Source organism: Colletotrichum acutatum (genome assembly GCF_030867785.1).
Source record: "Colletotrichum acutatum strain CBS 112980 chromosome Unknown BDZ83scaffold_233, whole genome shotgun sequence".
NCBI classification, from domain to species: domain Eukaryota; kingdom Fungi; phylum Ascomycota; class Sordariomycetes; order Glomerellales; family Glomerellaceae; genus Colletotrichum; species Colletotrichum acutatum.
Window position 1 is genome coordinate 1 of NW_026849227.1, and position 25,114 is coordinate 25,114.

At 51.2% G+C, this 25,114-nt stretch overlaps 9 protein-coding genes and 1 non-coding gene across 10 annotated transcripts; 4 read left to right on the plus strand and 6 right to left on the minus strand.

Annotated features, from left to right (window-relative positions):
• On the plus strand, nucleotides 1-1,622 carry BDZ83DRAFT_643897 (RTA1 like protein-domain-containing protein). The gene is made up of 2 exons (XM_060509704.1): nucleotides 1-612; nucleotides 738-1,622. The coding sequence occupies exons 1-2, from the start codon at nucleotides 405-407 to the stop codon at nucleotides 1,415-1,417; spliced, it is 888 nt and encodes a 295-aa protein (XP_060357725.1). The 5' UTR covers nucleotides 1-404; the 3' UTR covers nucleotides 1,418-1,622.
• BDZ83DRAFT_713395 (C6 zinc finger protein) lies at nucleotides 1,613-3,233 on the minus strand (the record flags this gene model as incomplete). The annotated part of the gene is made up of 3 exons (XM_060511632.1): nucleotides 2,880-3,233; nucleotides 2,243-2,678; nucleotides 1,613-2,178 (listed from the first exon to the last, which is right to left on the minus strand). Exons 1-3 carry the CDS (start codon nucleotides 2,955-2,957, stop codon nucleotides 1,613-1,615), a joined length of 1,080 nt encoding a protein of 359 aa, XP_060357726.1. The 5' UTR covers nucleotides 2,958-3,233.
• Nucleotides 3,234-4,847: 1,614 nt separating this feature from the next.
• BDZ83DRAFT_t324 lies at nucleotides 4,848-4,952 on the plus strand. The gene has a single exon. It is a non-coding gene; the product is annotated as a tRNA-Phe (tRNA).
• A 1,790-nt stretch (nucleotides 4,953-6,742) lies between these two features.
• BDZ83DRAFT_736128 (heterokaryon incompatibility protein-domain-containing protein) lies at nucleotides 6,743-9,166 on the minus strand. Its single transcript, XM_060512987.1, has one exon. The coding sequence runs from the start codon at nucleotides 9,089-9,091 to the stop codon at nucleotides 7,055-7,057; it is 2,037 nt and encodes a 678-aa protein (XP_060357727.1). The 5' UTR covers nucleotides 9,092-9,166; the 3' UTR covers nucleotides 6,743-7,054.
• A 2,866-nt stretch (nucleotides 9,167-12,032) lies between these two features.
• BDZ83DRAFT_593999 (uncharacterized protein) lies at nucleotides 12,033-13,487 on the plus strand (the record flags this gene model as incomplete). The annotated part of the gene is made up of 3 exons (XM_060506684.1): nucleotides 12,033-12,512; nucleotides 12,577-13,143; nucleotides 13,209-13,487. 3 exons carry the CDS (start codon nucleotides 12,033-12,035, stop codon nucleotides 13,485-13,487), a joined length of 1,326 nt encoding a protein of 441 aa, XP_060357728.1.
• A 4,020-nt stretch (nucleotides 13,488-17,507) lies between these two features.
• Nucleotides 17,508-18,181, minus strand: BDZ83DRAFT_593998 (ubiquitin-conjugating enzyme; the record flags this gene model as incomplete). Its single annotated transcript, XM_060506683.1, has 2 exons — nucleotides 17,508-17,872; nucleotides 18,016-18,181. 2 exons carry the CDS (start codon nucleotides 18,179-18,181, stop codon nucleotides 17,508-17,510), a joined length of 531 nt encoding a protein of 176 aa, XP_060357729.1.
• A 174-nt stretch (nucleotides 18,182-18,355) lies between these two features.
• Nucleotides 18,356-18,862, minus strand: BDZ83DRAFT_201158 (uncharacterized protein). Its single transcript, XM_060501655.1, has 2 exons — nucleotides 18,735-18,862; nucleotides 18,356-18,627 (listed from the first exon to the last, which is right to left on the minus strand). The coding sequence occupies exons 1-2, from the start codon at nucleotides 18,766-18,768 to the stop codon at nucleotides 18,413-18,415; spliced, it is 249 nt and encodes an 82-aa protein (XP_060357730.1). The 5' UTR covers nucleotides 18,769-18,862; the 3' UTR covers nucleotides 18,356-18,412.
• A 21-nt stretch (nucleotides 18,863-18,883) lies between these two features.
• On the minus strand, nucleotides 18,884-19,597 carry BDZ83DRAFT_593996 (uncharacterized protein; the record flags this gene model as incomplete). The annotated part of the gene is made up of 1 exon (XM_060506682.1): nucleotides 18,884-19,597. The coding sequence occupies one exon, from the start codon at nucleotides 19,595-19,597 to the stop codon at nucleotides 18,884-18,886; it is 714 nt and encodes a 237-aa protein (XP_060357731.1).
• A 317-nt stretch (nucleotides 19,598-19,914) lies between these two features.
• Nucleotides 19,915-21,323, plus strand: BDZ83DRAFT_201116 (diphthine synthase). Its single transcript, XM_060501654.1, has 2 exons — nucleotides 19,915-20,216; nucleotides 20,308-21,323. Exons 1-2 carry the CDS (start codon nucleotides 20,082-20,084, stop codon nucleotides 21,031-21,033), a joined length of 861 nt encoding a protein of 286 aa, XP_060357732.1. The 5' UTR covers nucleotides 19,915-20,081; the 3' UTR covers nucleotides 21,034-21,323.
• Nucleotides 21,142-21,829, minus strand: BDZ83DRAFT_594024 (pyridoxamine 5'-phosphate oxidase; the record flags this gene model as incomplete). The annotated part of the gene is made up of 2 exons (XM_060506686.1): nucleotides 21,142-21,564; nucleotides 21,632-21,829. The coding sequence occupies 2 exons, from the start codon at nucleotides 21,827-21,829 to the stop codon at nucleotides 21,142-21,144; spliced, it is 621 nt and encodes a 206-aa protein (XP_060357733.1).
• Between the last annotated feature and the right edge of the window lie 3,285 nt (nucleotides 21,830-25,114).

A 25,114-nucleotide genomic window follows, 5' to 3' on the forward strand; every position in this document is an offset into this window, starting at 1 on the left:
GAGTTCTTTCGTAAACCATTTATGATGATGGGTACCCAAGCCTCATGCATCCCTCGACTTCACGTGATCAAATCAATACAATCAGTCCGAGTACGTCGGACTCGGGTGATGTACGAGGTGTGCGAGGAGTCCGAAGGTCCCAAGCTTAGTATTGCATCTTCCGCCGGCACATTTTGGAAGAAGTACTAAAGGTCCCGAAAGACTGCCTGCTTTCGATTCGGAATGACGGTTCCAATACAATTCTATCCTTCTAGATGACTTTTAATCAACTCTAAGAGGCTTGTGGTTCTGCTTCTCGGTGTGGGAGCTTGGCTAGCACACGATCATCAACTCAAAGCAATCGGCTACAACCTACACTTTCATTGGCCTCCCCGAAACAGTAAAAATCTGAAGGTGGGGCTGACATGGATGGACTCAACTCGACGACGGGCGCTGGGGGTGCAGAGGCAGCTGCCGGAGCAGCATTTGACTTCCGACTTTACCGCTACACGCCATCTCTTCCGGCCGCCATAGTCAGTGCTGCCGTGTTCGCAGTTCTGACCATCCTTCATTTCTGGCGGCTGTATCGAGCCCGAGCCTTTTACTTCACTGCCTTTGCTCTTGGTGGTGTTTGTGAGTGTGGCCCCGGTTAGAACCTGTCCCTTACTCGGGCTCCCGAGGCTTCTTGTTCCAATGGAGGTTTTGCAGAACTGCCCTCCCATCTGCCGGGACTGAAGATACTGACTTTGATTTTGCAGTTCAGACGATAGGTTACTGCGGACGAATATGGTCACACTTTGATACCATGGCCATCGGCGGCTTCGTCATGCAGGCCATCCTGATTCTTGTCGCCCCGGCCCTGTACGCAGCCTCGATTTACATGATCCTCGGCCGCCTGATTCGAACTCTCCGAGCCGAACACCTTTTCCTGTTGCCTGTGCCATGGGTCACGAAGATTTTCGTCACCGGAGACGTCGTCTCGTTTACAATGCAGGCTGGAGGAGGCGGAATACAAGCAGCAGGAACCCTGGAGCTCTACGATATTGGCGAGAAGATTATAATTATTGGACTTCTAGTTCAGATTGTTGTCTTTGGGTTCTTCATTATTACGACTATCCTATTTCATCGCCGAATCAGTCGAAAGCCTACGTCGGTTGCCATCGAAGGGATCGTCCCCTGGCGAAGATACCTCTGGGTCCTTTACAGCACCAGTCTTGTAATCCTCGTACGAAGCGTCTTCCGAGTCATCGAATACCTTCAAGGTAACCGTGGGTACCTGATTTCACACGAAATCTTTCTTTACATCTTCGATACCGTTCTCATGGTCGCGGTCATGGCGATTTTCCTGGTTTGGTATGTTGAAGACTTGGAACAGAGGGTATCGAGAAAAGACCGAGATACATTGGGCTTCAGCGATAGTGCCTGTGTGTTGGAATAGCTTTCAGGAAGGCAGACTGGCAGGAAATAGATGGTGAAGAATAGCATTGCTGGTATTTCCGTCAGTGTCTAGCATTACTAGATTGGACCATGTACGAAAGAGAAGCATCAGCCGAGGCTTGACACATCAGTTGCCCACTGCATCGATGCGTACAATTACATAGACACTGGGTATTGGAGGATATAAACGTGTTGTTTATAGACAAAGTTCATTGGTTTCCATTGCTGGATCTCTGATCCATGACCTATGCTCGTGGTCTAGCATACCATATGTCTCAGCATAGAGATTATTTGCCCAACCATCCAGCCACCAGCGATTTCGCAAGCGCTTGAGAAGCATGCAGAAGTACAAAAATATTACCAACGCCTTTTGTCTATTCTCTCTCAGCAACGGGAGAAAGTCGTCTGCAACCATGGCAATCCAAATAAAAACATCAGTAATGTCTTGAGGCTCTGCGGACTCATAGAAAGCGCCATAAGACTTGTAGAGCTCATTGATGGCCCTGTTGTATATCTCCAGAAGCCCATTATCTGGCTCTGATGCGTTGATATTTGCTTCCAGGTCTCCAAGATGCGTGTGGTGATATGGTCCCTCTCGATACTGGAAGTGTGCAGTAATCCGCGTGATAATTGGCGAGATTAGAAGATTGTCATTCGGTTCCCCCACAAGATACCGGGTCCCGCAGAATAGGACTATCCAGTCGGGAGATTGGCCTGCACTGGCTAGCGGCGATTCGTGTAGATATTGCGAATTGGCTAGAACTGGGAGTGGAGAAACAAGTCAGCATACTCTTTCTGCAGCGAAACCGAGAACGAGAACTCCTACCGATGTAGATAGTCAAGACTGAGAAGATGAATAAGTGTGCTTTCTTCTCGTCTTGGACGTGCTCCATCAAGCCAACAGCTGTTCTCGAGGATATTTCGTGATGCAGCATCGACTTCTCCAGTAACTGGTCTTTCCTATCGGGATTCAGATAGGCGAGATGCAATGCTGCCAGCGAGAGAATGCTCCTCATGACGTAGTCAGTTTCCAGCCCGAGTTTGACGACATTCAGCCGCCAGAAGTCCCCGAGCAGCGGATTGTCCGATAGTGTCTGCGCGGTGAAGTTGCAGTAATGATGCAGGAGTTCAAGGTCGAGAAAGTTCAACTCGCCCGCATGCTGAGAAGGGGTCAGCGTGGGGTCGAGTGACGGTGAGGCTAGAAAGCCGCAAGCCACGCCATGTTTGAGGCAGTTTTTGCAGGCTGGTCGCTGCTCATCACACTAGAAGAGTCTCGTAAGTCAGTTTCCGGTTTCTGAAGATTTGAGGAGAGTGAAGATATTCATCACACCAGCCCGACTCCAAGGGTCAAGACACAGGAGAGGCGTGGTGGCATCTAGACCAGGACCACTGATCCTGCTACTACCACCCACTGTCACGCGTGCATTCAAGCTGGACACAGCGGTAGTAACAAACGTGCTTACCTTGATCTTCCTCGATTTACAAATCTTACAGCCTGTTCGAGTTTTTGGATGTGCCCGTCGTGACGGGTTTGATTGCATGTTCGTACTCGGTGCTGTCCGATGACAGCTACGCGGCGGACCGAATCGGTAAACAACGACTAGTTAAGTAGGTATCAAACCATGGCGTTCCCGCCATGACAATAAACTCGACGAGACGAATCGCTCTTGGCCAAGCTCCGGCGATAGATTGATTACGCCCTGATGCAGCGTAGAAAGATACGGCTGTTGATTAATAGAGGGGACGCATAACCTGCATCCAACCCGCGGACGCCTTCGTACTCTAGTCGTATTCGTACTTTCTCGGGTGGTGTAAGGGGCTAGCCTAGACGGACAAGTTCCATTGGAAAGCTCGGCGCCACACTCAAGCGTCACCTTGTCTTGGATCGACTGCTGATATTCCGCTGAGTCAGGCAAACTAGTAAACACCCAGCAGCAAAAGTCCTATTCTTGGCTGGATGATCTTGTGTTTTGTCGGCGCGCTTCCGCTGTTATTCACCAACACCGGTCCACCACGCCGCCCAGCCGTGCCAGCCTAGCCCCCACGGAAAATAAAATATCAGAAAATTCGGGTTGTGCAGGATGAGCGAGCACTACGTAGAGCTCGCCTGGCAACTTCTCCGACTCTGAAACCCAGCATCTGTACCACGACCAACCAGATCGCCGCCTAAGTAACCGGCTGCACGTAGAGCTTTTGCCTGAGCGCCCTGAGCCCGGCTCGTGTATCCGATCACACCATCTACTGCCCGCCAATCTAGCAAACCACAAGGCATCTCTTATTCACGAACCTCAAAAACACCCGGTGAGACTTGTAGTTCCCTAGAATTAGACTTAAGTTCACGGTCTGATGGTCTATAAAGCTTGGCATTTGCTTATCCTTTGGGCGTGACTGCTGCCAATAAGTGTGTGTACTTCACGACTTGGGGTTTCAAGTTAAAAACCTCATTGCTTGTCAAATAATACGCTTCCCTGTCAGAAGGTGCCGTCAAACGTCTGTCTACCGTGCCGCGACTAGCGACCTGGCTATGCCGCTGGTGGGGGAGCAGGTTTTCGCGACCTCGGTAACTATTCGACAGTACAGGGGCATTTGATAGGTCGCTACATTCTAATTTTCTACATTTTGGCGTGATTCCACGAGTCAGGGGCGTGTACATGGTTTAAGAGACCACGCTGTCCTAGTCTAAAGTGATGAAACCATTAGTATGGACGATGTCTGATTTGGTGCTTTGATGCGGACTCTGCCGGCTGGAGCCAACTAAGCGGTCGGAGTGCGGGCCGCTTGTAAGATGTGCCAGCCTGACAAGCCAGTCGGGTCCGATCTTTACATTTACGACCTATCCCCTAAGTCCCCAAGCCCCCACCACCTTGTCGGCAGGCAGTAGCAGCATGACTTTTGCAGTTTTGCAGCTCACATGTCAAAGCCAGAAGGCCCGGACTTCCCCGGACTTCTGGGTCAATGGTCCGGAAACACGGCAATGCCGGCATCTTTTGGCGGGTTTCCGAACGTCAGAATAGACTTCACGTAACGCCCTTGGGTGATCCTAGTATTGACCAAATCCCAAAGGTCGAACGAGACCTCAAGACCGTGACCTTTATGATACCAGTGTCAGAGTAGCCTGATTTTCAAGCTTTTCTTTGACGATATTCGCAACCTCGTCCGCGGCAATAACAATATGAAGTGTATCCTGAGTGAAATCTATAAAGTAACTGAATATGCGTGAGGCACTATTGCAGGTTTCATTGCGGAGCTGGGATCAAGAATCTAGGCTAATGTATCGTTATGGATGCGTAAGGTAGAAAAGCAATCACCCCGCTCATAAACTTGCTAGGCCCGCGTCAATGGAACCCTAGTGGGGGCATCGTGGGTTTTGCCCCTTCACACACTGGCTACTTGAAATCATGCTTCACCAGGGGTAAACATCGAAGATCGTGGCGGACATAGCTCAGTTGGGAGAGCGTCAGACTGAAGTGGAATTCCTTCCTGAAAACTTCATTCAAAACATCTGAAGGTCGTGTGTTCAATCCACACTGGCCGCATCTTCTATTTTTGCAAACGATAAATAAGTTATCAGTAAGTGTTCCAGAATTGTTGACGTAACTCACTTTCTTGATAGATCATGCGTCCACTACAGGGTCGGTCTTCTACGTTTTTATCCTTTCGCCGTCGTCTATATTGTAAGTAAGCTATGAAACCCTTTCTGATATTGTGGCTTTGTATCCAGCATCTCTCAGACAGGGACCCAGTTTCAGACAAGGTGTAAATTTGCCTGCCGAGAAGGAACTCGAAAAGTCCACCACGCCGGTTATAAACTTTGAATAGGGCGAGATTGGAAACACACACGCGTCGAGGTTGTGGATTCACCGTTTTCTTGGGACGCGCTAGGTCAATTGAGCACACGGTGAAATATCATCCCGCAAGTTCACCGCCTGTTCTGCAATGCCGTGGTGTGTGAATTGTTAGTCGGCTGTCTAGACAGAACCTAAAGGTGTCTCATATTTGGCTGTCCATTGGATGAACGTGGCAGCTCCCATGAATCTGTAGAATTGTCTGCCTGGCGGATGACACCACTGTCCGCGAGTTAGGACAGTCGTCTGAAATGCTACAAGTTACAACTTGGACCTCTGTGTCGGATTGCAGTCTACGTTGGCCACTACTGATCGTCAAAGCTTGCTCTTAAACAGACTTGGACAAGATGCCTCTTAGGCTTGCCCGTAGCAATACGAGGAACACGGGTGCAGCTTGTGCAAATATCAAATCAGACTAAGGGACTGACAAGGACGGCGACTCTCCTATCGCATGCGATACATAATGCAACGGAAGCTAGAACAGACAGGTCGAGGAGCGTAGCAAGCGGTAAACTCGTAGCACGAGTCCTGAGTTTCTTGTATTAGCTAGCTTGGCCGAAGAAACTACCTGTGAATTCGGCATTGTCGGCCTCTTGGAGATGAATCATGTGAGGCAATTCTGAGATAGGTGCCGCAACACCTTGCAGCCCAAGATTTAAGCAATTCTGTACTATGTCTGCTGGTCTTTCTTTCAAAATTTACTCTACCTTTAATGAAAACATACTTGCACAACAACTATTGCTGTCAGCTATATAACATAAACCAAAAGTATTAACCTCAGAAGATGACATCGACATACAACACCATCATGTTGAACAGAGCTCTGTGTTTCTAGATATTTCTCAGAAGTTGACTATAAGAAAGCAACATAACGTTTTCTTTCCTGTTCGTTTCCAGTCCTCGCTATCACATGCATTGTTAGTCCTGACCTAGGGCCACCACTCTCGATCATCCTCCATCCGCCCACACGTCTCTCCAAGAGGGTCAACACTTCTTCATTCTTCTGTTTCTCTCACGGTGAAGTGCGTCCAGATTTTGCTTCCCTTTCTTGCTGCTCTGGCTGTCTCTCTCCCGACTGGCCTTCCATTCAGCACCGGCGATGTCACCTTAATGGGAAACTAACAACAGAGCAATAAAGTGCTTCAAAAAGTCCATGACAACGAAGAAAAGTGGCTGATACCAATTATGTGTCCCGGATACAGGGGCTGCAACCGCAAGGGCTCTGTTGGCGATTCCACCACCAATATCGCTCGCGAGTTCAGGGACAACACAATTATCAGCGAGAGATCCGGCGCGATCAGCTCAAGTGGCCCACAGTATTAACTCCTATCATGGATTCAGTGGAATGGATAATAGAATGGGCCTGTGTCTTGCGGCATCGACTGTGCCGAGTACTTGAACATGTGTTTGAAAATTCATGCTGCTTACACCTGGCATCCCAAACAGTCCCCATAGAGTTCTCTCAGCATCGGACTTAAGATGGCTAAGGTCTGCTTGGTCAATGGAAGCTTGTCTCGTCGATGAAACGATGGGATCCTGCCATACACCCTATCGCATCTCCAAAACCATCCGATCATTCCGATACTTGCCTGTCACTCGAGCGATGGAGTCACATTAAACACATATACGCGAGCACAGACCTGGTGGGATCTTGAGCTTGGGCTGAAACTTGTCTTCCGTTATCATGTACTCATTGACCACTAGTAGACGTCATCTGAGAATCCAAAGTCATCTTTTCCAATGTTTGTTGTCTCCGAAGGCTCACATAGGCATTCCAGAAACGTGTGATTGCGCTACTCTAAATTGATTCCTGTCTCGGGATATTCGCCAGACGCAATGGCTTCTCCGTCCATGACCCCACTAACGTACGCATCCCCAATAAGCTCGAACCTGCCTCCCTTCGTAGGTCGAATCACGAAAGGAACCTCGGAACCAAGCAGCAAGCATATCGAATCGCCAACCTTTGCATCTCTGGGCACCAAGCACAGCCTACCGACCGTTGTGCGAGAGAACCTCCGTGGGCTGACAGCAGCCAGGATAGTCATCTCCACCGCCACAGCAGCCGCGACAAAAGTCAATCGAGCCTTATTCGCCTCTTCGGGGTCTTCGGAAACGAGCCAGGTCTCCATGTTCGTTATCATAGTCTTGATAGACTCTGACAGGTCGACGTCGATGCGGTCGCTCAGCTGGCTTCTCTCAGACGTCAGAGTCTTCCAGAATTCAGAGAGGCGTTCAGGGGACATGTCTTGGATGCGATCAGAACCTGACGCAATTCGAACGCAGGATTTGTAGAAGTTGAGCGACCTTATGGAATTTCGGGCGTAGTAGGCATCCATCTTGTCAAGCGGGTACGGGACGCGCTTAGGTTTCGGTGGGAGTGGTAGCTCGGGCCAGGAGATCCCATCTTCCTCGATGGTATCAATGAGCATGCCAGAACACCTTAGTATCTTGCCATCGATGATTTCGACTTTCCCAAGCTGTATCCCGCCGGCTGAGAACTTGCCATACCGAACGCTGTAGCTTGGCAAAGCATCAAACTCCTGATTCCTCAAGTCAGGTACCCAAGTTGGGAGATCTGACAGCCTTCGACGCTTCCATCGGTAAATAGGTCGGTAGTACCAGGGGAGCGTAACGTCGGTGATCAGCTTCTGGGGCGCGCATGCCAGAACACCGAGGTCGTTCTTCTCTAGCAGCTGAGATCGGGCGAAGCGTATGTAACACTCTTGAACCGAGAGAGAGTATAAGTTGTCTCGGGATATGATGCTATCTTTCTCGACATCTGATGCGTAGCCCAAGACACCCAGAATGTGGTCTCGAGGATCGGTACATTGAAAAGCTCTGGTGGCTTTAACGCCGTCCATCAGAGTGACAGGTTGCTTGCCTCGGTACCATTGGCTCATGCGCATCATCGAAAGGTTGTAGAGACGGGTTGGGAGAAAAGTCACATTGTTGTCATTCACGGTTCCATCCTTCGGCAGAGCTTGGATTCCAAACGTTGACATTCTCAGGGCCAGCTCTGAGAGTGGTTGAAAAGGCATCATGAGCTTCCCGCAATAGAGCCAGGTGTTATCGTTGAGAATCGCCTCTTGATAAACCCACTTTCTTTCGAACCAAGTGTGGTTCATTAGTGCTCTGAGAGGTTTCCAGTCCAGATTCCAGACGGTAGTCTTGCCGTCTCGGGTTCGTTCCTGGTTGCGAGTGGCAAGGATATCTGCACTTTTTCTGTTCTGATGAGGATCGTCCACAACCTCAGGGATGATCTCAGATGCCTCCTCGATAACCTTCTGGATTCCATCGATGTTGGAATCATCACTTCCAAGCCAGATTTTGACAGATTCTGCATTTGAGTAAATTTCCGACATTCGGCCAATCTGTTGGGTTTTCTCCAAGGTGTTCTTCTGGTTGATGCAAATAGAGTCGGCCCAAAGTACAACCTCCTCAATAGGGGAGCGCCAGCGCTTCAGTGCTTCGAACAGAGTTTTGGTGATTTGAATCTCTTTCCCTTTGCAGATGATGTAAGCTTTGTCCCGGGCATCTCCCCAGGCATAGGAAACGGCATGGTATTTGATTGGTTCCTTGAGCCACTCGTTAGTGAGATCAATCCGAACATCGTCCTCGTCATGTCCAGGGAGCAAGTGAATGAGGCGAAATTGACCCTCTTCAAGTGAGTCGTGCGCATATTGTGGCGGAGGTCGAAGCCAGCGCTCAAGTCGCGACGTCAAGCTCCTGTCTTTATCGCTGTAGAACAAGTGAGATGCGACCGGGCCAGCCAGAATGACCGCAGCGCCAATGGCACAGAGGGCCCGTGTATCAACGCCGATATCGCCCATTGATGTTAGTATAATCGATATGAGATGATGGAACCGGCGGGCTGGGCCTCGCTTGCGAGTGGTGCTGGAAGTTGGTTCATCCCAGTTGACTTGCGGAGACAGGTCAGAGACGAAGGTGGTTCCATGTCGGCACGTGTTTGGCCAATCATATTGTATGCAGGGATTCCCTCCCCAACGTCACATCCCCTTCAGCTTGTTGGGAGACTAGTAGTCAAGGGGTCTGTCTTGGATCGCCGACTCGATTGCCTCAGGTCACATGAGCTTAGGCAGCACATTTGTCAGGACATGATCAAGACAAATCAGAAGCTAAGCTCAGTTGCACTTATCCCACCGGTCAGTTCCTCACAGCTAATGTGTATTTCTCGGCCAAGAATTGATTTCAACTGATTCTGATGTGTGTAGCAGTGCGCTCCATCCGAGCGAGAGGGCTCCAACTGGCGAGACCTCGGAGAATAGGAAGGTTCCACAGCATTGTTCACAATGCGCGACGATTCAAAGGGAAGAAAACGTGGTTTTGACTCAATCATCCACAAGGGAGAAGAAGCCAGTGCCAATGCGTAAACGCGCGAAGCTGTTTACTCAGCATAGGTATGCTATCCACGAGCGAGTCAGCGCAGCCTGTATCTGATCAACTGAATCATGGACACCCCCAGTAGCGCGTCTCAAATTGAGCGATAGCATACCGATGCTAAGATTTAAGCTTGGCTCTGGATCGTAAAGTCCTAACATCTCCACAACTTCTTTGCGTCACGATAGGCGAGTACCCTTCGTATTCTATATCGAGGGCAAGTATTTCCTGCTTCTTTGAGACTTACTTTACTTGACATTTCACTGCCATCTGCCAATTACCCACACAACGCATCGACGTTGCCCTTATTGTCGTTGATCAACGGACAACAAGCGGGTTCCGCATTCCGTTTCGGCCGGGCGAGAAGATGTTTAAGGGAGCAAGCTCCTCGAGGCCGATTATACCGGATAGGAGAGGTCATGACACTTCCGATCCAATGAGATTTGGAGAGTTGCCGAGAAAGGCGTGGCTGGTGCTTACTTATGCTTTCTCTGCCCGTCACTCTATACAATTATCATGACAAAACTCTCACAAGACCTAATCACTCTCTAAAGCCGCGGACACAAGGTAAGTTCGCGGTCTCGGCGTACTTGGTACATGCACTCCTTGATAAGTAACCCTAAAATGCAGCAACTCAATGACTGATAGACAATGGCCGACCTCGTACGAGTGAGATTCTATCTAGAGATAGATCTTCGCCGACCCAGCGGCTCGGTAGAAAGCGACCTTCCGTTTTCAGAACCCCAGAAAAGTATAGTCAATTGAGTTAGCAACTAAAGTCTTCCATTTTCCCCACGTTTCGACGTTATCGCGGAGTAGCCGTGGCTGGAGCTAGTCTAACGCACATTTCCCCTTGCAAGTCAGAGAGGAAGACGGGGGATATCACGAACTATGCACATGGGGGGGACGCGTTGGAAGCCATTTCAAGTGCAACATGGCCAAAGCCATACTGCCAGGCTCATGCTTCGTGCCGAGCTCCCGTCCGCTGCGTGGCAGCCAAGATCAGGGGTGAATGGGTGGGAGCAAGTCGTTTGACCTCAAACTAGGGCAGAATTTCGCTATCAGCGACTCATCACCATTTCTCAAGTACACTAATCTGTGACAAGGGACCCGTTTGTCTTGATTATTGTGCCAAGGTACAATTTGTACACAGCAAGTGATGCAATTTGGCAAGCCAAGTAGCGTTTCAGCGCCAAGGTTCCAGTTGCGATGAAGCCGAATGCCATCAGACGATACAAGCAAGTCGGCCAGACGTATATTCCCCTTCGCCACCGAAAGGGGACAATAGTCTAGGGGCGCTATCATATGGGACGCACAGAAGTAAATATGTCCCTGGTGAATGTGGCAGCTGTCAGATGGAGAGCTTCATCAATCAGCATTCAAGCAGAAACAAAATCGGGGACCAGACTGCCCAAATACCAGCTTTTGGAAAATGCCTTGATTAATCACGACGATGAGAAACTTGCTGCTCAATGGGTCATCAGATGATTGATTTTCTGCCCCTCGTTTCTATTTCCAGCTGCCAGGGAGCCCCTCTTAGATGTCTGCCTTCGCACGCGCGCGGCGCGCGGATATGCGGGGACGAAAGTCGAGACCCCTGACATTACCTTGGGAACCCATGCTTTTCAGCTGCTTCTCCTCAGCCTTACCAGGCCTGCCCTTCCAAGGCCTCGTTTTCGTGAAGATTGCGCTAGTAGACCGCCCGCGACCGCTCTTATCGGAAAGAGAATTGAGGTCAGCCCGTTTTCTCTCATTGGCACGTCTAAGGATTTTCGAGGCTATCGGCTGAGGCGTAGCTGAACGCTCTGCGGATGGTAGATTCGCATGTGTCCAGGGTTTCTACTTCAGCATAAGAGGATCTACCTTCATGTGACGCTGAAATCTCCATTCTAATGTGACGTTCCTCAAAATTAAGTTCTGGAAGACAGTGAGGCCTGCAAAACATGCAAAACTCTAGGCAATTCATCATACCATAAATAACATGATCCTAGGCAATACTCAGAAGACGTTCATCTGGTCTCCATTTCGCCGAGAGCCCAGAAAGGCTGCCATCCCTTCCCCTGACTAGCATCGCAAGACTAGGCGCGCCCCACTTGCTCACCACTCCGGAAGTCTGGTTCTATTCGAGACGGGCCAGTGTGACCGTTTGGTCTATCGGCGTCTATATTGCGCTCTTCTCTAGGTATAGTAGATGAAGATGTCGTGGGTCATGTAGGTCAGTCGAGTTGTATAAAGACGGGAGGTTGAGGACATCAACAAACATTCCCACAGCAGCTTGTCTCCCATCAACTTCCTTCGCTTCCAACACCACAGTCGTTCTTTTTGAGAACTTGTCAATCTTTTTTAACAGTCCTTCTTTTCTTGTGCGAAAATATGTCTTTCAACACACTCTTTTTCAAGCACCTCTTGGTAGGTGCCGCTCTGCTCCCGGGCCTCGCATTGTCCTCTCCCGTCGGCAGCGTCGATGCTCGAGGTGTCAAGGTCATCTCGGCGCCCTTGGAAAATGTCACGCCAACCATCATAGACCACGGCCCTCTTGATCTCGAGGGCCTCGAGCGCCTCAAGGACTCCCTCACAAAGTCTATCCGCCCGACGCAGACCCCGGAGCCGAACAGAGTCAAGCGCCAGGACGCCGCGTCGAGCACCGTTCCCAACTCTTTGACGGTCGCCACCAGCGACGCCTTCGTTTCGGTCGATGTCGGTGATATCAACGTCATCGATAGCAACTCTGCCAACTGCCACTCTGAGGAACTCAACGGGCCATTTGATTCTATTCAGTTCTTCACTGGATCTACCAACATGCGCGCCATCAACGCTACTAGCAGCAGTGGAAACACAAGTTCAATCACCAGCGTAAGTAAACATTCGTTATTCTTCAGAGTAATGCATATCGTGAGTCTGACAAGAGTTTCTACAGAAACTCGAAGGCTGGGCCGATGCCGGCGTCTTCAAATTCGAGAACGGCGACCGCATCAAGGAATTCTGGGTTCTCGAGAACCGCGGTTCTTTCCACGGCTTCAACTTCACAACCACCAGCGGAAAGACATACTCTGCCATGGGCCAGGTCCTCCGCGACCCTCCCCCCATGCAAAAGGTCCCCGTCGGATCCGGCATCCTGGGCCGTATGCGCGTGCAGTACTGCAATATTGGTCTGATCGGTCATCTCGGCTTTGACTTTCTCGATGAGCTTCAGTCCGTCTCCATCAGCAACATTGCTTACTCTGGCTTTACGGACAACATCATGCCTTCCGGCCCCGGACAGACGATGACTGTCGGATCCCAGATTGTTGACAACCGTAACTCCACTGCTGAGCAAATCATTACGATCATGACGATGGATGCCGTCACCAAATCTCATACTCTCAGCGTTGCAAACCAGTGGAATGTTGGCGGCCGCGTTGCCGTCGAGGCTGAGGCTGGCATCCCGCTCATTGGAAAGACTAAGGTGACGACTGAGTTCTCCTGGCAGGTGCAGAAGACCACCGTAAGTTATAATCTCCCTCAATAAACACATCCTGAATAACTTCGCTAACGATATGACCATTTCAGACTGAGGAAGACACCGAGGGCGAGACATTGACCAAGTCCGCCACCATCAACCTCAAGTGCCCGCCCAAGAAGTACTGCGTCGGCTCCTCCTTCTTCACAATCTTCAAGATGGACGTCGAAGCCGAGGCCACATTCCGTGCCAAGACCAAGTCGGGCAAGGACTTCTTCTGGAAGCAGAAGGGCAAGTACGAAGGTGCCGACTCCCTCGCTCTGCAGCTTCAGGTTGACGAGGCAGACGGCGTTATCGGAAGACGCGCTCCCATTGTGAAGAGCTTTTGATTCTGATACCCATATACCCATTTTCCTTGATTAACCAATCTTGAGCAGGCGGCATTGTACTCTTTTGTTTTCTTCTTCTGGTTGTTGCTTGTGTACCGCGCTGGGAGCATGACATTCCCCCAAACTCATGACTGATCTGAGACGAGCATAAGATGTTGCTTTCATAGAGGCCCCATAGAAAATCCATTGTGCTCAAACATAGGGAAACTTTCATCTGACTTCGAGAATCGGGATCGTGGTACATATGTACTGTGCCTCACGTGCTATGAATTGTCTAGAGGGTCAATAATTTCGAAGTCAAGAGTCCCCGGGCCTCGACAAGTTAGTACTTAGGCTCTTAACTCTCAGATCTCCCTTACGGGATTCCGTGGGGTATACGGGCGTCTCCATCTTTGATATAACGAGTAACTCGGCGCTTCATTTACCACAACTACATCAATTCAACAATCCTTCTCGTAATCCAGTCAAAGTGAATTGCAACGCAATACAGCCAATATTGAGAGGAAGGTAATACTATGGACGAAACATGACATTTACCTTCATGAGAACACTTGATTCAACGGCCTAAATGCTAATTCCAGTATATCATAATCTAATTCGATGTAATATAAAATACTAGCAAGTAATGCCCGATAAAAAGCCCTCCAGCATGCGTTCGCGATCCAACGATGATTCTCATCTTGGTGTCCCCATCCAATACTACCCCAGCATTTGAGTGAGAACGAAGAAACATGGGGGAAAGTGCCATTAGGTAATTATCGTCGAGGTCGAAAGACAAGTAATAAACGACCATACAGTTAAGTAGGTAAGCACGCATTCCTTTCAATATAACAATCTTTGTCACGGTCCAACTCGTCTGTAGACCCTTTGTTAACCTTGACACATGACTAAAGGATATCTTGGAGCTAATAGCTATCGACTCACCTCACAGAGTAGACCATATTTGCTCAGCACGAGCCAATTCCACCTGTTGAAACGAAGTCAGAGATGCTCCTCGGCGCTGTCTGTCGTAGATCTTTTCAATAAGGCGAGCAATGGCACAATGATTCTCTATCATACCTGGTCAGCATTCAAATTCAAGCCTCCGCATATAATGCCAAATAATGTCAGGTGAACTAGCTGGGTCATACTTTCTGGGAATTGCAGGGCCTTGTTGAGCTTGCGAAACAACCGTCCAGTCCTACAGCCCTTGAGGTTCTGTTTGATTTCGGGTGCGGCTGCCGTAATGAGGGATACAGCAACCGTAGCTGCTGCGCCGACCAATGCGACTGAGATCGGATCCGCCATAGCTTTGGGGGATAATAACGAAGGTTGAGTCGGAGACAGGAGGAGTTCTAGAGGCGTGCGTCTCAAAGTCTCGATACCGTCGTTGCTATCGTTGCGATAGTTGGATTTTGGTTCCAGAAAAGACTGGAGGGAGTCTTCAGAGAGGATCAATAGGAAGTAAAAAGGGAAGATTGTGGAAGATGAGTGCTTCAGCTCTGACTTTGTGAGGTTAAGATGAGAATGCTGCTGTTCATTGTCTTTCTCGGGAAATGAAGAGAGATTCATGAACTGATATATAATAGAGATGCGGTAGTCTTAGCCGTAAGAGAACTTGCGTTGAGTTCGACGTTTACATCTGATAGCCTACATGTAACGTCATCTCATTGAGTGTGGGTTGGCTTGTATCATCACTACATGGCAAAAAGCCTCCAGTATCTCTTTCTTGATGCCACAAACAGCCAGACATTGGCATGGTCGTCTGGAAGAGCTTAGCGGGAAGGACTGAAAGTGATAGCAACAGAGTAGATCTAGTAGATGATTCGACACTTAACGTCGAGAGGAGTCAGATCTAACTTGACAGGTATTAAGTTTACAGCGTAGGTTGTTACCCCAAGCCCCCATGCAGACGGGCCTTTCCGTGCTAGTGGTACTTGACTAGTCTATCTCTACTACTAATTTTCTAATGTGGTAAGTGGTTGCCTGGGGCTTTTGGTCATCAACGTGTCCAGAGTATGTCGATGTCACGAAGCAAGTAGGCGGTACGACCTAGAAGTAGTTCACGCTGATGGAAATCAACCCCAATTTGACTTAGTAATAAGCTTAACGCTTAGATCATCACAGCCAGGGCAGTTGAACGGGAGGATGGTGTCTTATTCTGGCGCGAACTCTATCTCAAGACTAAACAATGCCATACAGTCTCGTAGGGCTGGTTTGTAAGACGCAGACTGGTTCGGTAGCACCCGACCCTGCGGCCCCAGCAATGACGCGTCGTGACTGGTCATGAATTCGCATGGGGTCTGATCTTACGACTGGATCTGTTCCGTTTGACCGATCTGACTAACGGGCCGTCCTAAGTCGCTTCCGTCATGACACACCGAGTTCAGTTTGGTGTGGGCACGGAGAAGGACCCTCGCCATGACCATTGAGATCCTTGGCTTCTTAGGAGTTAGCGGGATGGCCTGAGTGTGAGCGTAACGAGGGCTCGTCCTCTTGCAATTAAGTCAACGATAAAAGTCATTCTAGCTGCGAGGAGGTCGACGGTCTAAACAAAAGGTCCCGCTCAACGGTGCTGGCCAATACTTGAGCTACTTTGTGGGGCGACGGGTGTGTTGATGCGAGGACAATCTCGTGATATTCGACAACCTACAAGCGACTAGTTGCCTGTTAGTCTGGATGGTTAAGGGGTGTAAGCTGGTGGCAGGGCTAAGTGCGGGGCAGGAAAACGGACGATATTGACAAGAACGGCTTTGGCGCAGGTCATTTACCTTTCTCTCCCGGCTTTGACTACCTTGTAGTGTGAGACATGAATGTTCAGCCGCGGAAGTTTCCCTGCCTGCCTGGTATGTCGGCGCCGCCGAATTCAGAACCAACGACTAGCGGCTGGAACTTTTCAGAAATGAGGCTTAAAACCGAGCCAGCTGTCTTTCGCCGTTCTCGTTGTTACTAGGTACGATTCTTTGCAATACATGTACTATTCATGTGTCTGTCATCGTTGGCGTCGTGGCAAAACCAAACTTGTCACTTGAATTGGGAGCACTACCGAGACCGTGGACATGGAGCTACATGCTCCAACACAAACCTGGCTTCAAAGTGTCTTGTAGAAAAAGACGCAATCATCAACAATGGTCAAAAAGTCCAGAAGTCACGTCCACTAAATTCGCTAATACTGGACCCATCATCTTCACTTTCAATTAGACCCCAAAACCGCAGCTTAGAGCTCCCTTCTCCAACCAAAATGCCTGATCTCCTGTAGGCAACTATGGCGTCCGGGATAAAGGGAGGGCTTTTCAACGACCGCCCCCTGCGTAAGTCCTACTAGCGGACGCGATGGGAGGGGCTTAGCTGTGAACTATGGCTTGTCCCAGGGAAACGTCAGCTTGCTCATTCGAACAAATGGGTAAGCGTTGAAAATGCTAGGGCTCGGAGACGGGAGAGGCTGGAGGCTCACATGGGCGTGGAGATATTTCGCGTACTCTTTCTTAGGCGTTGAATTCCGTGTTGTGTCATAGTCTGTAAAACAGATGCCAAAGGCAACGGAGAACAAATTCCGTATAGATGGGGGCGACAATAGAAGGAGAGGATTAGAAACGAAAGGCCTTGAGGCTGAGGGAGAGCCATAAACCTAACCTAGTAGAGAGGTGCTATTGCAAAGGGAAACACGTCACGTGTAGCTCAGAGTCCAAGGCAATGGATGGTGGTGATCATAGAGCATGATCTCATTCGTTTATCCACAGGGACTGGCTGAGGCCCCCAATAAACCTTAGAGGACGTGCAAACTGGACGTGCAAACTTTACGTGCAATCGCAGATACGCCTGTAATACTGAGTACTCCTTTGAGAATTGAAAAGGCGTCAATTTATATGCCAACCCAGCCTGCTTCAATGCTGTAGATATCTCCAAACGCCATGATGCAGGACCCCCGTCCAAATTCCGCCCTTCTTCGCCTCTGTCTCATCAAATCATCTGACCGGCCAGTCGCTGCCATGCCACCCAGGGCTCACGGACAATAAGAACATATTCCCAAGTTGCTCCCCTTCAATCCTCCCCCAAGCTCTCCCTCACACAAGCCCGACACCGTCTCCGAAAGTCCTTATTCTTTCCCTCGCGCTCCTCGCGAAACATGCGCGCGGCCTCGACGTTGGCGGGCGACTCATCATTGGGGCCGTGGAAGAGGCTGATGGTGCTCAGCAGAATCGTCTCGGGGCTCTGGACGGGGCTCCACCGCTCCGAGGCCGCCTCGTAGCCGTACTGGTCCTCCTCGGGCGGGTGGAGGATCGAGATGCAGAGGCGGCCGTCCGGGTAGATATTTGGGTGGAAGGGGATGGGCGTCTGGAAGGTGAGGGAGGGCGGCATGAGGGGGTAATTTGCCGGGAAGGTGAGTCTGGCGCGGAAGTTGCCTCCTATTGTTTGAAGAGAAGTATGTTAGCCTATTGCGCGCGGGTAGGAGGGGAGGAGGGTGGGAGGGGGAAGGGGGGCAGGCAGCTTGGTAAGCTTTGACGGGCTGAGTCTGCTTTGAGCAAAGAGTGGAAGAAGAAGAACATACCTCCATAGTACTTGCAGTCGTCGCTAATCATGAGCATCACCTCCCACTCAAAGATGCTATTGTCATTGACCAGCCCGCACGAGATGCCGGGGATGTCCTTTCCCGTTTGCATCTCCTTGAGCTGCCGACCCAGCAGCGATGCCGCAGCTGCAGATGACGATGCCATGATATCGCAAAGCTCTGATCTGTGTTTTCCTGTAGCTGTATGTGTATGGGTGCTTGTGTATATGTCGTGTAGTAAGGATCGATCGACGGTGACACCAAAATCGAGTCTCGAGTCGTTTGCGCTTGGAGACAGCAAGCACAATTAATCGAGGGAATGCGGACGATGGGCGTGCGTGGGGCAATGGTCGTTAAATGTTCCGATGCGGCTTCGACTGGGGGAAATTGAGAAAGATCAAACGCGATTGTTCGAGGGCCGGCTTTGTAGGCTCGGGCTTGTTGTTGTTTGCTCGATTTCGTTCTTCGAGTGAGGTGGGAAAGGACTGGAAATATCCAACGTGAAGAGGTTGCTGATGGCGGCAAAGGGACCCGACCGCGGGCTGGTTGTCGAAATCGGAGCCAATGCGAAGGTGGGGTTACCCGAGCTGCAGGGGTTCGAGGTGCCGGTGTCTGAGGGGCTTCGGTCAGGAACCTCACCGAGGCACACCGTCAGGATCTCGGTGAGAGAAGGCAGCCAAGAATTGAGAATTGGGGAGACTGCCGGAGAACCAACGTACCGCCTCGAGTCAATTCGTATCTTCCCACGTCCATAACAATTCTTCGAATATCGGGATCTTTCTTCCCATCGTGTTTCCAAACAAGGGTATCATTTCTCGCGTCCTGATCATCGTACAGCTCTTAGAATCGCCTGACCCCCCAGCACAGCTTATTTCTTCTTCGTTCCTCCGAACCCGGTAATTCCCATCGCAGCCATCATATCATCTTCGTCATGCTCGCCCTCGATCCTCACATCATCTCCATACTCCGTCTTCACCTTCTCCGCCGCCTCTTTCTCAGCCCTCCTCCTCTCTTCCGCGTCCTTCCTCTTCTTCCTCCTCTCCTCCGCCTCCTTCGCATTCTCCTCCTCCCGCAACGCAAGCCTGTCCTGCAAACTCGTCGCCTTCTCCTTTTCCAAATCCAGCTTCCGCTGCCAATGCCACTCAATCCTCTTCCTCACTTCCTCCGCACTCGCCCTCTTGACCTCGGTCTTCTGCCCCGTGTTGGCCAAGTGCTGCGGCGTATTCAAGTGCTCCACAAACTGCTTGTTGTCCTTGAACGTGAGATCACACGGCTCGCAGTAGAATCCCGCGCCGCGGCCCCTCTTGCCCACGCCCGCGCCCGCGGGCACGAGCTGCGTCTTGCCGACCTGCGCGCTGAGGTCCAGGACGTTGCGCCGCGCCTGCGTGAGGGTCTCGTCGCCCGTCAGGGGCTTGTAGTATTTCTTGCCCGCGAGCTTGGCCTCGTACCGGGCTTTGGCTTCTTCTTTTTCTTTGGCTTCGCGATCTTTGGCTTTGGCTGCGTATTCGTCTAGGTCGTAGGTTTTGCGGAAGTCGGTGTCGCCGGCGGGCGCGCCGTAGGCGCTTGCTTTCTTGTCGGCCATTGTTTGGGTTTCGTGCGGGTTTTCGCTCTGAAGGTGGGTACTTCGTGACAGTGCTCCCTGTCGGAATTTTCGCGATGTGAAAAGGGAAGATATGTCGAGAATATCGGGATCGGATTCGTTCGTTGCTTAGGGATTGTGACGAGCACTTGGGTGATTGATGGATACAGAGCTTGGCCAAACGCGTTCGATGATGAAATTTGATGCCTGGAAAGCCGAGCTGGGGTCGAGTGAGGCTGCAGGGGTTGGGGATCAGAATTGGGAGGGGCCAGGCGAGACAGGGTCCAGGGGGTGCGATGGTGGGGTTGTAGCGCTAAGAAAAAAAGATACCTACCCCTCCATCCAATTCCCCCTCCAAGGTGTGGAAGAAAAAAGTTAAGCCCAACTTCAACGAATTTTCATATTTCTTGACCGATTTCCGACGACTCGATATCCCAGCAGGCACAAATCTTCCCCTCTTGACAAGTGAGAAAGAACAACTGCTGAAATGCTGTACCTCGTGGGACTGGGTCTCTCCGACGAGACCGACATCACAGTTAAGGGCCTCGAAGTTGTCAAGAAGGCCTCGAGAGTCTACCTGGAAGCCTACACGAGTATCCTCCTCGTCGACAAGGCCGTCTTGGTGTGTCCCCATACCTCTTAACCATTCCCCTCCTCGACAGTGACTCTCTTCATGACATCTTTTTGTCTAACACTTGCGTCAAACCATCTAGGAAGCCTACTATGGCCGCGAAATCGTAGTAGCAGACCGCGAAATGGTCGAATCCAACAGCGACGAGATCCTCCGCGACGCCCAGACCGAAGACGTAGCCTTCTGCGTCGTCGGCGACCCCTTCGGCGCGACGACGCATACCGACCTCGTCCTCCGCGCCCGCGAGCTGTCCATCCCCGTCGCCACCGTCCCCAACGCTTCCATCATGTCCGGCATCGGCGCCACGGGCTTGCAGCTCTACAACTTTGGCCAGACCGTCTCCATGGTCTTCTTCACCGAGACCTGGAAGCCGGCCTCTTTTTACGACCGCATCAAGGAGAACCGCGACATCGGCCTGCACACGCTCATCCTGCTCGACATTAAGGTCAAGGAGCAGAGTCTCGAGGATATGGCGAGGGGACGGAGGGTCTACCAGCCGCCGCGGTACATGACTGTCGGCCAGTGCGCTGCGCAGATGCTCGAGATTGAAGATGATAAGAAGGAGGGCGTGTACACGCCTGACAGCTTGGCTATCGGGGCAGCACGCGTGGGAGGCAAGACTGAGAAGTATGTTGCTGGCACGCTCAAGGAGCTCTGCGATACGGATGAGATCCTGGGTGGCCCGCTTCACAGCATGGTTCTCCTTGGCAGGAGGGCACACGAGCTGGAGCGTGACTACATTCGTGAGTTCGCGGTGAACAAGGAGACATTTGACAAGAGCTGGGCCGCGGATTATGGGAAGCAATAATCGTCATGACTGGGCGGGGTTTTGTGGCTTATTCCCCCGATAACCTTCATCTACATCGTGCTATTCTTACATGCCACCGCCATTACTACAACTCCTTTGCATCCCAACTCAAGAGGAGGCGGAGCGGTACTGCTCAACCTCCTGGGAAGACACCTCTCTCAACTTATTAACCTTTGCTGGGCTGCCGGTCACGACACCCTCGGCCAGCTGAGCAACCTTGCCGATGAAGGTAGCATTGCTGAGGGCATAGGTGATGCTGACGGTCTTGACGCGGATGATGCCGATGCGGGGATCGTTCTCAGAACCGTCATGGGTACCGTCACCAAGGTCACCGACCCACGCCTTAAGGGTAGGGCTGTAGTGCTTCTTCACCAGCGAGCGGTCGGTAATGACGCTAGATACACCAGAGACGGAGGCCCAGTCGCCTGAGCTGTTGATGAAGGAGATGTTGATGTGGGGATCGCTGTCAATCTCATCCGTCTTGTTGGACTCGGTGTTGGTGTGGAACAGCAGATCAACGCCGCCGTTTTCCTAAAAGAATCTTAGGAAGGAAGGTCTTGTGAAGGGACGAAGTGAGGTGTCAGGGAAGAAAACGAACCGTTGCGGCGAGAGCCATGGCGCGGGAGACGAGAGCGCCAGACTTTGCGTCTCTGGTGGTCATCATGGCGAACTTGGTCTTGTCGGCGAAGCTAACGAAGGACTCGACCTTATCCTTGACGGAGACATCGTTGTCCTGGTTTGTCGCCTTGTAGGGGTCGGCGGGCTTGCTGCCGGTGGAAGTGTTTGAGAAAGACATGATGAATGGAATTCTTGGGAGTGAGTTGGTAGTTTTGGGAAGATTGATTAGTTGTGAATAGGATTGAACGCGTCGATTGAGCTGAACAGTCCGAATGATGGATCGTGAGAAAAGTGCAGGAGAAGACATTGAATTGCGCGAGGGAGATTCTTGTAGAAGGAGTATTTGAACCCCTCCTACCTAGGGCGGCCCCTCAGGCGAGCTGACCTCATTGCTGTAGCTACGTACAGCCAGGCACGACCGATTTCATCATCGAAAAAGCACGTTGGGAAAGGTCTCCAAAAAGGAATTACCTAAGGTAAGCTTAGCTAGCTAGTGACTGAGCGACGGCCGAGTGACTACGGGTCGCAGTGTCGGTCGCGCGGAGGTGAGTGAGCTTGAGCTGCAGAGAAGTGAATGGGCGAGACATCATGACGTCAAGAGCTGAGGGGCAGATGGCGTTCCTGCCTACTATAGAAGGGGCCAGCCCGCAGTGGCACGACGGACAAATGGGGTTCCATGAGGTAAGGTAGCAAGGTAGGTAGGCAGCTCCATGAAAGTCTAGATGAACGACGCGTTTTATGGGGTTAAATTCATCATTGATCGTCTTGTTTGCGTGGCTGGAGCTGGGTTGATGTTGATGCCGGCACTGAGCGCGGAGTGCTCCATTGGAGTGAGTCTGTTGCTGCGTTGCATTGGTTTCAGTGCACATGCACTATCGGAATCTTGAACACCTGAGCTTCTTGGTCGACGGGAAGAGCTCCACTGACGAATGTGTTCTCCTCATGGGGATTATAGGTCTTCAATGAGTGCCCAGGCAAGGTAGCGCAATCCGAGCTTCGAGCCTTTCGATCGCGACTTGTGCCAGCGGCATCAGCTGTCGCGGGTCTGTGTGGCATTTTATTCTCCGTAGTTCCAGTCGCGATGCAGATGTGAGAGGCACAGACAAAAAAGCTGAAGGCATTGACGACCACGGAGAGATAAAGGTGATATGATTAGTCGTCGCACCGATTATCTGGGGTAAGAGTTTTGCGTGACTTGGAGGATCAGACTGAGGTGCTCTGTCCGCAACTCTCACAATGTCGTGACTGGCGGGCCCGATGCTGTCACCAAACAACGATCGTGATGCGGCTCGGGAAGCTACAACGGGCCATCCGTAGTTGTCTCCGTGTCTCCTTTCCTGCCTTTGACAACTCCCTCCTGCCTTACATAATGTACCTCATGTCAAGGTAGATAGGCGCACTCTGTTTACATTCCCATCCACCTTATGGAAAGGATATTGCATGGTACCTCGAATGCAGCACTGCGAACTGCGGCTGCCCTTTGGTATAAGTCCAGATCGGGATCAATCCAAGACATACATTAGGTCACGATGGAGACCTAGACAACCACGTTTGCGCATGTTAGACGCTTCCTGGGCTGTTTCTGAATAGGCATTTTGGCACGTTGGTAAAGCATATCAAACTGCTGTTTGTCAAAGACGATCCCACCAAAGAAAAGAAGCGATTCCCATCTTGGTTGCTGGACGTCTAACCTTTAGAGTTTCCACCCGACTGCAATTGACTTCAAGAGCCCAGAGCAGATTCGGAAGCTACCTGAGGTACTTCTTACCCACCCCTGTTTACCTTACGCTAGGTACCTCTTGCCCCCTGCCCCTGCCGTTCCTGCTCATCACTGCTTCGTTTCTGTGGTTGTTTCCCTCATTTTCCCCAAAAGCATCGTCATCTCCACGTCCATCCATCTGCTTATGGGATTCTGCAATCAATGCATCCAATCTGCGAGTAATCGCCGTCGGGCAGTCGCAGGAGGCTCCACTAAATCATACTTCAGCCGGCCAATTGCCTCGTCCAGTGTCTCGTGTGTCGTGGCAGTTGCTGTGTGCGCTTCCCGTCCAGGAAAGATACAACCGTTCCCGTTCCGTTCAGCACTTCCCCCCGTCAAATGCAACAGCTCCTGCCGTGGTTAAACACATTCGCCTACAGCAGGTGCGAGCATTGCAACCCCATCCCACCTCAACCTCGCTTCTCCGCAGTGAGGTGACTACCTAGGTAGGTACCAGGGGAATTAGTAGTCTAAGACAAGTATCTCACATTGAATGATTTCTTCCCGAACCCAGCGCCTGCAGATTGATACAGGTAGTCAGTCTCGTGGTTTGAAGACAGAAGTGGCTACCTAGGAAAGAAGAACGTGCGGTCTGCAGCCTGCCTGCCTACCAGCAAAGAACCTCACGTCGGAATTTCGGCGGACATCGGCACCGTCAAAGCTGAAGAGTCTGAGACGGCGCAACGCCGCTTGCCTGCCGAACGTGGGAGCAGGCACCTTCCTTACCTCACCTACCTCACCTACCACCTGAGTAAGGTAGGCAAGCACAACCATCCACCATAGCCATGTGGGCGGAAAGGGAAAGAATGGCAACAAAAAAACGTCGGCGATTTTTGCTGCCACTGGCCGCCGTCACCGTCACCCGCACTCCACCAGAAGGTCCAGTCCTCGCCTGCCTCATCCCCGTCCCGTCCACTTTCCTTCCCTCGCCTACGCGCAGATCTGCCACCTCTCCCGGCGGCGTCGCTTCGCACTTACCCCTCGTCATCTCTCATCTCTGGAACCTTTTTTTTTTTCCTTTCCCTCGTGATTGCTCCCTTCAACATCAACCCTCCACCGCCCCTTTTCCTTCCTTCACCTACGCCCAGAGTTCAATCCTCACTGATGAACCACGTCAGGTTCGCTTAGAGTGATTCACTTCAGTCTGCCTTAACCCTCGCGGACCCTGAATCACAATAGAATAGGCGGGCCAGCAGACGGCGCGAAAAACCGACAAGCCGATTCCGACCCGACTCAGCTGCGAGCTCTTGTCACCTTTCTACGGATACGCTAGTGATTAACCTCTTCAACGACTCGACAGCCCGACCCGACCACGGCCAGGACTCCCTCATTCAGGCATCGTCATCCGTCACTGCCGACTTGTTACCTACGACTCGGCCATTGAGGAATTTCTTCCTCCCTCACCTTCCCACCATTTGTTCACCCGACCGACATCCGATTGTCGGCTTGGCTGACTCTCGTCATTCTGACTTTTATTTCCACCCCATCATAACGTCAGGACGAACGCCCGAACCACATCTTTCTCTTTTTTCCCTTCAAACCTTCGTTTCACTTTTTATTCTTTCTCCGGTCGCGGGTCGCATCGCAAGGTCGCTCGCTGTTCTCCGTACTCACTCCGACCAACTGTTGTACCCTGCGTCACCGACGTCAAGGTTCAACCTACCTAATCGGTGGCGTTGTCTCTTTGAGCCTTGATCAACGATT